This window comes from Nerophis ophidion, linkage group LG06 (genome assembly GCF_033978795.1).
Source record: "Nerophis ophidion isolate RoL-2023_Sa linkage group LG06, RoL_Noph_v1.0, whole genome shotgun sequence".
NCBI lineage: Eukaryota > Metazoa > Chordata > Actinopteri > Syngnathiformes > Syngnathidae > Nerophis > Nerophis ophidion.
Window position 1 is genome coordinate 59,428,600 of NC_084616.1, and position 11,828 is coordinate 59,440,427.

General features: G+C 42.7%; 1 protein-coding gene across 2 annotated transcripts in view; it reads left to right on the plus strand.

Annotated features, from left to right (window-relative positions):
* cttnbp2nlb (CTTNBP2 N-terminal like b) overlaps positions 1-11,828 on the plus strand; it is a 40,658-nt gene that overhangs the window by 24,305 nt on the left and 4,525 nt on the right. For both annotated transcript variants that reach the window (XM_061904446.1, XM_061904447.1), the window contains exons 2-3: positions 8,417-8,668; positions 10,143-10,250. In XM_061904446.1, coding sequence (XP_061760430.1) covers positions 8,417-8,668; positions 10,143-10,250 — 360 coding nt within the window. The remainder of the gene's footprint in view (positions 1-8,416; positions 8,669-10,142; positions 10,251-11,828) is intronic.

Here is an 11,828-nt window from a genome sequence, read left to right on the forward strand (position 1 = left end):
TCGATGTAAAATGATTCTCGATTCAAAATGAATATTTTTTTAATAACATTGTTTGCCATTTCAATGATTAACTACAATTCTCCATAAAATAGATAAACCACTCTGAAAAATTCCTATAATACTTAAAAGAAAACTTGTTTTGTTTGATAAAATTCTACTCAACCATTTACTAAAGTGGCTGGACAGGACAGCTTTGAATCGAATTTTGATTTTTTTTTTAATTGATTGAGAATCGCTATTATTTTTTTGACGTCCCTACTAATTAACACATAGCATTATCTTTCCACAGTATTTACATTCACTCATAGCTACCCACGAGAATTCCACTTCCAACTACAGAAAAAACATATCAGTAAGTTGTAAATTATATTTATGTTATACACACTTGCACACACACACAGTTGTAGTCTGAGAACCATTACAAACAGCTCCTAAATAAACCACAAGTTACTCAATACTTAAGTAGTTATTTTCACAGAATACTTACTCTTACTAAAGTAATTATTTTGATGATTACTTATTCCATCCATCTTCTTCCGCTTATCCGAGGTCGGGTCGCGGGGGCAACAGCCTAAGCAGGGAAACCCAGACTTCCCTCTCCCCAGCCACTTCGTCTAGCTCTTCCCGGGGGATCCCAAGGCGTTCCCAGGCCAGCGGGGAGACATAGTCTTCCCAACGTGTCCTGGGTCTTCCCCGTGGCCTCCTACCGGTTGGACGTGCCCTAAACACCTCCCTAGGGAGGCGTTCAGGTGGCATCCTGACCAGATGCCCAAACCACCTCATCTGGCTCCTCTCGATGTGAAGGAGCAGCGGCTTTACTTTGAGTTCCTCCCGGATGGCAGAGCTTCTCACCCTATCTCTAAGGGAAAGCCCCGCCACACGGCGGAGGAAACTCATTTCGGCCGCTTGTACCCGTGAGCTTATCCTTTCGGTCATGACCCAAAGCTCATGACCATAGGTGAGGATGGGAACGTAGATCGACCGGTAAATTGAGAGCTTTACCTTCCGGCTCAGCTCCTTCTTCACCACAACGGATCGGTACAATGTCCGCATTACTGAAGACGCCGCACCAATCCGCCTGTCGATCTCACGATCCACTCTTCCCCCACTCGTGAACAAGACTCCTAGGTACTTGGACTCCTCCACTTGGGGCAGGGTCTCCTTCCCAACCCGGAGATGGCATTCCAACCGTTTCCGGGCGAGAACCAGGGACTCGGACTTGGAGGTGCTGATTCTCATTCCGGTCGCTTCACACTCGGCTGCGAACCGATCCAGTGAGAGCTGAAGATCCCGGTCAGATGAAGCCATCAGGACCACATCATCTGCAAAAAGCAGAGACCTAATCCTGCGGTCACCAAACCGGAACCTCTCAACGCCTTGACTGCGCCTAGAAATTCTGTCCATAAAAGTTATGAACAGAATCGGTGACAAAGGACAGCCTTGGCAGAGTCCAACCCTCACTGGAAATGTGTTCGACTTACTGCCGGCAATGCGGACCAAGCTCTGGCACTGATCGTACAGGGAGCGGACCGCCACAATAAGACAGTCCGATACCCCATACTCTCTGAGCACTCCCCACAGGACTTCCCGAGGGACACGGTCGAATGCCTTCTCCAAGTCCACAAAACACACGCAGACTGGTTGGGCAAACTCCCATGCACCCTCAAGAACCCTGCCGAGAGTATAGAGCTGGTCCACAGTTCCACGACCAGGACGAAAACCACACTGTTTCTCCTGAATCCGAGGTTCGACTATCCGGCATAGCCTCCTCTCCAGTACACCTGAATAAACCTTACCGGGAAGGCTGAGGAGTGTGATCCCACGATAGTTGAAACAAACCCTCCGGTCCCCCTTCTTAAAGAGAGGAACAACCACCCCGGTCTGCCAATCCAGAGGTACCGCCCCCGATGTCCACGCGATGCTGCAGAGTCTTGTCAACCAAGACAGCCCCACAGCATCCAGAGCCTTAAGGAACACCGAGGAGCTTTTTAACTACCTCAGCGACCTCAGCCCCAGAAATAGGAGAGTCCACCACAGATTCCCCAGGCACTGCTTCCTCATAGGAGGACGTGTTGGTGGGATTGAGGAGGTATTCGAAGTATTCCTTCCACCTATCCACAACATCCGCAGTTGAGGTCAGCGGAACACCATCCGCACCATACACGGTGTTGATAGTGCACTGCTTCCCTTCCTGAGGCGGCGGACGGTGGTCCAGAATCGCTTCGAAGCCGTCCGGAAGTCGTTTTCCATGGCTTCCCCAAACTCCTCCCATGTCTGAGTTTTTGCCTCCGCGACAGCTGAAGCTGTACACCGCTTGGCCTGTCGGTACCTGTCCACTGCCTCCGGTGTCCTATGAGCCAAAAGGACCCGATAGGACTCCTTCTTCAGCTTGACGGCATCCCTCACCGTTGGTGTCCACCAAGGGGTTTTAGGATTGCCGCCCCGACAGGCACCAACTACCTTGCGGCCACAGCTCCAATCAGCCGCCTCGACAATATTCGTGACATGTTCAACGTTCTTCCGGAGGTGGGAATTGAAACTTTCTCTGACAGGAGACTCTGCCAGACGTTCCCAGCAGACCCTCACAATGCGTTTGGGCCTCCCAGGCCTGTCCGGCATCCTGCCCCACCATCGCAGCCAACTCACCTCCAGGTGGTGATCGGTAGAAAGCTCCGCCCCTCTCTTCACCCGAGTGTCCAAAACATAAGGCCGCAAATCCGATGACACAACTACAAAGTCGATCATGGAACTGCGGCCTAGGGTGTCCTGGTGCCAAGTTCACATATGGACACCCTTATGTTTGAACATGGTGTTTATTATGGACAAACTGTGACGAGCACAAAAGTCCAATAACAAAACACCACTCGGGTTCAGTTCCGGGCGGCCATTCTTCCCAATCACGCCTCTCCAGGTTTCACTGTCGTTGCCAACGTGAGCGTTGAAGTCCCCCAGTAGGACAAGGGAATCACCCGGGGGAGCACTTTCCAGTACTCCCTCGAGTGTTCCCAAAAAGGGTGGGTACTCTGAACTGCTGTTTGGTGCGAATGCACAAACAACAGTCAGGACCCGCCCCCCCACCCGAAGGCGGAGGGAGGCTACCCTTTCGTCCACCGGGTTGAATTCCAACGTGCAGGCTTTGAGCCGGGGGGCAACAAGAATTGCCACCCCGGCCCGTCGCTTCACACTGCCGTCAACGCCAGAGTGGAAGAGGGTCCAGTCCCTCTCGAGAGAAGTGGTTCCAAAGCCCTTGCTGTGCGTCGAAGTGAGTCCGACTATATCCAGCCGGAACTTCTCGACTTCGCGCACTAGCTCAGGCTCTTTCCTCCCCAGTGAGGTGACGTTTCACGTCCCAAGAGCTAGTCTGTAGCCGAGGATCGGACCGCCAAGTGCCCTTCCTTCGGCTTCCGCCCAGCTCACATTGCACCCGACCTCTATGGCCCCTGCTATGGGTGGTGAGCCCATTGGAGGGCTGACCCACGTTGCCTCTTCAGGCTGTGCCCGGCCGGGCCCCATGGGGACAGGCCCGGCCACCAGGCGCTCGCCATCGTGCCCCACCTCCGGGCCTGGTTCCAGAGGGGGGCCCCGGTGACCCGCGTCCGGGCGAGGGAAATCTGGGTCCATGCTTTTTCTTCTTCATAAAGGTCTTCAAGCTGCTCTTTGTCTGATCCCTCACCTAGAACCTGTTTGCCTTGGGAGACCCTACCAGGGGGCTTTATGCCCCCGGACAACATAGCTCCTAGGATCATTGGGACACGCAAACTCCTCTATCACGATAAGGTGGCAGCTCAGAGAGGAGGTGATTACTTATTATTTGAGTCAAATTACTTAAGTAACGGTACGCTTGCTGTACTTGAGTACGTTTTTATGGCGACTCAACCCACCTCTGTAAGTAGATCACACGAACCACGCAACAATAGTACACCCACTTTTATAGTTTGCACTTGCTGTTTAGCGGGTGGTATTTGGATCTCAGTAGATCAGGCCCAAGTGTTTCAGAATCACATGAGTGAAAAGTCACCCTCCATTTCTTGTCATCTGTTTTACAACTTTGGCTCTTCCAGGATAAATATGCCAAGTTTGAGATGGAAATCTTTTTTAAAGCGAAGGCACAATCCAATAGCTAACATGTCACTTTGATTTCATGGCCTGGTCGTTTACGCCGGCTTCCCTGGGGAAGAATTAACATCTGCTTTTTGTGGGGGGTGTGCAGCCTCTTGTCTTTGTGTTTTGTTTGAGGGGAAAGACCATCTGCCTACGCTCACACTGACAAAAACATCCCTGCACAGATTTTGTGCACACTCACACAACATGTTATCTGCGGGTCAATCCTCACATGCCTTGTGGTGTATATTTTCACATACTTTACTTAATATTATTAAAGTTTTATTCTGTTTGTCTGAACCCTAACATTACTATTTGAACCCAGAATAATTATACTTATAATACAGGTAATAAAATGTGTTTAATACCATTTAATTTTAACCTTCTAAAATTGATCTTTGAGTGCAATAGGAAACATATGTCCCTGCGACCCTAAAGGTACAAGCGGTAGAAAATTGATGGATGGATGGATGGATGGATGGGAAACATGTTTATTGTATTGTAAGATTTTCTGTTAAAATAAAACCCAAAATGACATTTTTTCATTTTTTCATCGTTCCCTTTATTTGGAAAAGTATCAAAGTATGGATACATACATAAGGACATATATATATATATATATATATATATATATATATATGCGTTTGTGTATATATATATATATATATATATATAATATTTTTTTTTTCAAAGCATTTTCAAAGCTTCAACAATTAGTTTCCTCTGTGTTGTTAAAAGAAAAGGTGATTTTTACACAGTGGTGAACATGCCTTTTCCCAACTACTTTGGCACGTGTTGCTGCCATGAAATTCTAAGTTAATTATTATTTGCAAAAAAAAAATTAAGTTTATGAGTTTGAACATCAAATATCTTGTCTTTGTAGTGCATTCAAGTGAATATGGGTTGAAAAAGATTTTCAAATCCTTGTATTCCGTTTGTATTTACATCTAACACAATTTCCCAAATCATATGGAAACGGGCTTTGTATATATATATATATATATATATATATATGTATATATATATATATATATATATATATATATATATATATATATATATATATAGGGTTAGTTCATGTGCCTCACTATACGAAGTTCCTGAGTAGTCCTGAGTTAAATCCTGGGCTCAGGATCTTTCTGTGTGGAGTATATATGTTCTCCCCGTGACTGCGTGGATTCCATCCGGGTACTCCGGCCTTCTCCCACAGTCAAAAACATGCATCTGGGGATAGGTTGATTGGCAATGCCAGCTGAGATAGGCTCCAGCACCCCCCGCGACCCCAAAAGGGACAAGCGGTAGAAAATGAATGGAGTATTTATGTACATATATATGAACACACAAACACATACATATATAGCCAATAAAAACAACACAAAGCTTTCTTAAAAAATAATGATATTTATTATAATAATTATTACTTTAGCTGGTGTTTTTCTTTTTTTTGTACGCACCTAGGGCCAATGACAAATTACTTAGACACTTAGTGCCCCTGTGTCGCACTTTGGGCACCTCTGCTGTAGAAGCTAACTGTTTATGTTCAGTCTTAGTACTATATTTGTTAATCATGTGGTCACATATGGGCTTCACGGTGGAAGAGGGGTTAGTGCGTTTGCCTCACAATACGAAGGTCCTGCGTAGTCTAGGGTTCAATCCCGGGCTCGGGATCTTCCTGTGTGAAGTTTGCATGTCCTCCCCGTGAATGCATGGGTTCCCTCCGGGTACTGCGGCTTCCTCCCACTTCCAAAGACATGCACCTGGGGATAGGTTGATTGGCAACACTAAATTGGCCCTAGTGTGTGAATGTGAGTGTGAATGTTGTCTGTCTATCTTTGTTGGCCCTGCGATGAGGTAGCGACTTGTCCAGGGTGTACGCCGCCTTCCGCCCGATTGTAGCTGAGATAGGCCCCCCACGACCCCAAAGGGAATAAGCGGTAGAAAATGGATGGATGGATGGGTGGTCAGATATGGGATGCGAGTCACATGGTTGTCTTACGTTAATGCCGGTAGTAAAATCAGCTGTTCACCTGCCGAGTTTTTCCTCTGTGATAAAGAGGGCGTGAATGGGGAAGACCTTCTTCAACGCACGTTTGCAAGGTGATGGGGTGTCATGTGCGGCCATTCTCAGGGTTTGTAGCCGCGGTACGGAGAGATGGGGGGATTTGAGGCTGAAGAGAGTCAAAGCGTGCAGGTTTGTTCAGGGGCTAAAATCGGCGCCTGTTTGCGGGTGTATTGGCCACTCTCCGGTTGGGGGTGTCACTGATGTCATGTTAATATTTTTTTTTTTTTGTAACGATTTTGCGATCGACCAGTAGAGTCCCCAAAATCGACTGGTTAATCGCGATTGACGGGTTAGCAACCTCTGCTGTAGTACATACTTTGTCTCCAGACTACTAGCTGTCTGTGTATCAGTCAATACATGTCCATGCAGTAAATTAGTGCATTAAAACTTAGGCTCTGAATAAGCATTCTACAACTCATTAAAACAACTTAAGATCGGGTTCGGTTTTTAAAAAGTCAGACAAACACCTGCATTATGCGATTGAAAAAACGATCCCTCGAGTGAGTATGTGACGCCAGAGGGGACCTTTCGTATGGCTCACAACCCAGAAGCAGATACTATTCAGTAAAACATGGGCAACAACTGGAATGTGAAGGAAAATGTTTATCCATCCATCCATCCATCCATCCATCCATTTACTACCGCTTATTCCCTTCAGGGTCGCGGGGGGCGCCGGAGCCTATCTCAGAGAATGTTTATTTGCTTCACAAATTAAAATAATGTAATGGTAACATTGTGCATCAATTGGAGGAAAAGAGAAACAGAAATGTATTTTAAGAAATTAGCTGAGGAAGTAGAGAATGTCGGTTTCATGCAGACTCCCAAACGAAAAGCAAATGAGATGCAAGAGAATGAAGAAGGTATATACGTTACAAGGTACAGAATAAAGCGTACAAAAATTTCTTCATACTGCTTTTGTGAACTCCAAACTGGTTAGCAATAACTGTATTCCACACAACAGGCAAGGTTTTACATAACAATAGCAAACATTACCTGGAACAGGCATAAATAGTCTTTTCCTTTGGATTTAAAACTCCTATCAATCCACAAAGCTTTTGAACTCCGACACATTCAAGTTTTGTTTCCATGATTCTCCTTCTCAAAATTCCTTAGAAACAACTTTTTCCTTTCTTTCTTTGCTTTGAACCTGCATCTGCTCCGAGATATTTTTGGTAATAGTGTCATGTTTGTAGCGCATTCTTAGATCATTCCTCGATGTTGTCTACTATTTCAGTGGTTCTCAAATGGGGGTACGCGTACCTCTGGGGGTACTTGAAAGTATGCCAAGGCGTATGTGAGATTTTTTTTTAAATATTCTAAAAATAGCAACAATTCAAAAATCCTTTAGGAATATATTTATTGAATAATACTTCAACAAAATATGAATGTAAGGTCATAAACCGTGAAAAAAAAAATTCAACAATGCAATATTCAGTGTTGACAGCTAGATTTTTTGTGGACATGTTCCATAAATATTGATGTTAAAGATTTCTTTTTTTGTGAAGAAATGTCTAAAATTAAGTTCATGAATCCAGATGGATCTTTATTACAATCGCCAAAGAGGGCACTTTAAGTTGATGATTACTTCTATGTTTAGAAATCTTTATTTATAATTGAATCACTTGTTTATTTTTCAACAAGTTTTTAGTAATTCTTATATCTTTTTTTCCAAATAGTTCAAGAAAGACCACTACAAATGAGCAATATTTTGCACTGTTGTACGATTTAATAAATCAGAAACTGATGACATAGTGCTGTATTTTACTTCTTTATCTCTTTTTTTTCAGCCAAAATGCTTTGCTCTGATTAGGGGGTACTTGAATTAAAAAAAAATTTCGCAGGGGGTACATCACTGAAAAAAGGTTGAGAACCACTGTACTATTTAACATCAGCATAGCAATTACAGACGTAATATTTGTAATAAGTGCCAATATTTACAGCAGATAACAGGTAGGACAGAGCTACGCTGTTGATTTGAATGGCGACGCAGATTACTTATTTTGGTGGGATGTCATCCGTCACCCAAAAAAGTAATACATTTAACCGCGCTAAAAGGAAATTAGTGTACGGGAAGCACAGAGGCTATGACCAATAGTTGCATTAGGTAGTATGCATGGACACTGGGACTTTTACATGTAGGTGCGAAAATACAAAAAAACAAACTATTTGAGGAATCAGAATGCCTTGATGCATGGAAACGTTGTAAAAGTTAGCGAATTAAACATCTCAACATCTGTTGTTTGTGTCCATTAGGCTCAACACAAAGAGGCTTTCATCCAGGAGCGTTATGGCCAATATGACCTCAGCGATCCATTTCTGGCCTTACAACGGGACGGCAATGCAACTAAGAACCAAAACACATTTGCCCAAACTCATGCACACCTGCATGAACAGGCCGTGGGCCCAAATCCTTTAGCTGTCTTGAAACTGGTCATGGCCCACTGTAAGAGGATGCAGGAAAGGATGATGAGACAGTTGGCAGCGACTGAAAGCAGACATAAAAAGGTAAGTTTTTAGGTTGTAAATGCTCACCCAGTAGCATTTCAGTTTGCTTGTTGTCATGATTCTAAAAAACCCTGCAAGCGTCACAAAGAGGCTTATGCTCGTATAATATGCTGATTGTGCGCGTGAATAGGGATCTGTGCTTCATGTTTTCAACACTGGAAGTGAATCACCCAAGGCTTTGCGGTATATGCTGAAGTCTTGCAGGTCTAATGGAGGGTTGAACAGTAAAATATACTAAGCATTCTGTTATTATTATTATGGCTCCTCAACCTTATTTTTAATGCTTGGTAGGATTTTTTCCAAAGGGTTCCTCTTAGGTTTTTATAGAGTCTATCCATTAATGATATTTTGGCTGCAGCTAACGATTGTGTTATTTGTCAAGTAATCTAGCAATCAATTTGTTCAATTAATCGAGTAATTGGATAAAACACTCTTTATAGCAGTGTTTCTGATAGGGACCGCCAAAAAAATTATGTTTCTCAGTTTACTGTCCTTTTTAGGCCGCAGCAGTGCTCAGTTGTAATACAATTTTCCACCACTAATGGCAGCAATGACAATTACAAACAAACAGTAGAAGTCTGGAGCTAAAGTCATGGAAAAGTTTCTTAAATGGAAAAAATATGACTAAATTTATAAATTTGTCTCTTTTACTTTATCAACAGTTTAGTTAAGAAACATATTTAGTGTTAATTTGGTTCAATGATTTTAGCGCAAATGTTCCCAAACCTTTATTAAGTGTTGTTAAAAGAAAAGGTGATGTAACACAGTGGTGAACATGCCCTTTCCCAACTACTTTGGCACATGTCGCAGCCATGAAATTCTAAGTTAATGATTATTTGCAAAAAAACAATAATGTTTATGAGTTTGAACATCAAATATATTGTCTTTGTAGTGCATTCAATTGAATATGAGTTAAAAAGGATTTGCAAATCCTTGTATTCTGTTTTTCTTTACATCTAACAGAATTTCCCAACTTATATGGAAACGAGGTTTGTACTTTCAAGTGAAAACATGTTTCAACAGGCTCACAGACAAAAACAAACTTCCTTCAAAGCAGGCGGCTGTGGCCTGTGGGCCGATTCTAATACTAATCAAATATCATCCCGGGGACCATGGATAATTCATCCAGCCCACTGGCCTTGACTTTGACATCACTGCACTACCACTATTGTATGTTTCATTGCAACAACCCTGCCGATGTCCACGTTTTTAAAGTTCCACACTCTCCGTGCCGTACGGATTTGATAAATTTGTATTAATAACACACATTTAACGATCAAGCAAAGCAACATAATATAAATCATAGCTTTGTTCTAATCAAATAACTCATTTCATAAAAAAGGCTCATAATGAGTGAGACATTTTAATTATGTATATGTGATTAAGCCCTACTGTGCAGCTTGATTAGTTAGAGACAAAGTATTTTCCGATGTTTCACTCCTATAATGTTATCCAATTGTTCTATGTTTCCCAGATGATAGCTGATCTAGTAGAGGAGAAACAGCGGCATGCCCATGAATCTGCCCAGAGGGACAATTTCTCATTGATACTGCAAACAGAGAGAGACAACCTCTTGCAACAGGTGTGACCGACATACTCAATCTGCTTCTGCTTGGGTTTCACTCCTCAACTTTCTGATGCATGATCAGAGAAAAGAGATTGCTTTTGCTTTCATTTATCGTGTTCCACACTCCTTTCTGTCTGTTTTCCCTCTCCGACTGAAACTGTAGCAAGCAGGAAAGCATCAGTGGGGCTCCATTGTCTAACTCAGTGGGGCAGGCAGGGTTAAAAGCCTGTTAAAGTTCAAGAACATACACAGGCAACATTATACACAAGCACATGGCTCTCACAGAGGAAACAGATGAGGAAGAGCCCATTGTTTAGCAGTCCTGCCTGGGGTTTATGGCCGCAGGAAACGTGAGATCATGGTCCAATATGAGGTCATCTCATGCACACAGTGAGCACAATATCAGGCGCGGCATCAGATTATTATGGCCTTATGTAAGACTATAGTCCAATTTCAGTTGCCCAAGTTAATTTTATATGTCCAACAGCCACATGCACACCAGATTATGTTGCATCACCATCATATTCCTTTTATAACACAACCAAGCTTTTGAAGTAACCAAGTTACCCTTTAATTATCCTTAAATATAGTTAAAGTTCAGTTAAAAGTACCCATGATTGTCACACACATAGGTTTCATGTACTAAAAAATATGAAAAACATACCATAGATAAAGGATAAGAGTCCATTGTGGATTTACAGAACAAATGAATTTGCTAAACATATACTTTTGCCACTGGAGTTAAAGTCACAATAGGACATTAAAATGTCTTCACAAAACTGAAAAGGTGACTTCAGGAAAATCAGAAGTGTGAGCACTAGAACTGGATGTAGTGTGGACAAATGAGGCCAATTATTAGTATTATTATTATTATTTTTGTACTTGTCTTAATCCTTTTGTATGTGTTTTACATTTTTCTCAACTTTTTTTTAAAAAGCCTAACCAGGGACAAGGGTTGTAAATCAGCCTGTGGCTAGAAGTCTTATGTACTTTGACATTAGTTATTTGTGGGTAGCAATGTTTAATTGTACTATTACTGTCAAATAAATACATAAATAAATAAAATATCAGGTGCTTTGTTGAACCAGGCAATTTGCACATTTCAATATAGTGCTATTCAACTGGCGGCCTGGGGGACAAATCCGTCCCGGGAATGACTACATACAGTGGGGCAAAAAAGTATCTAGTCAGCCACCGATTGTGTGAGTTCTCCCACTTAAAATGATGACAGAGGTCTGTAATTTTCATCATAGGTACACTTCAACTGTGAGAGACAAAATGTGAATAAAAATCCAGGAATTCACATTGTAGGAATTTTAAAGAATTTATTTGTAAATTATGGTGGAAAATAAGTATTTGGTCAACCATTCAAAGTTCTCACTGATGGAAGGAGGTTTTGGCTCAAAATCTCACGATACATGGCCGCATTCATTCTTTCATTAACACGGATCAATCGTCCTGTCCCCATAGCAGAAAAACAGCCCCAAAGCATGATGTTTCCACCCTCATGCTTCACAGTAGGTTTGGTGTTCTTGGGATGGAACTCAGTATTCTTCTTTCTCCAAACACGACGAGTTGTGTTTATACCAAAAA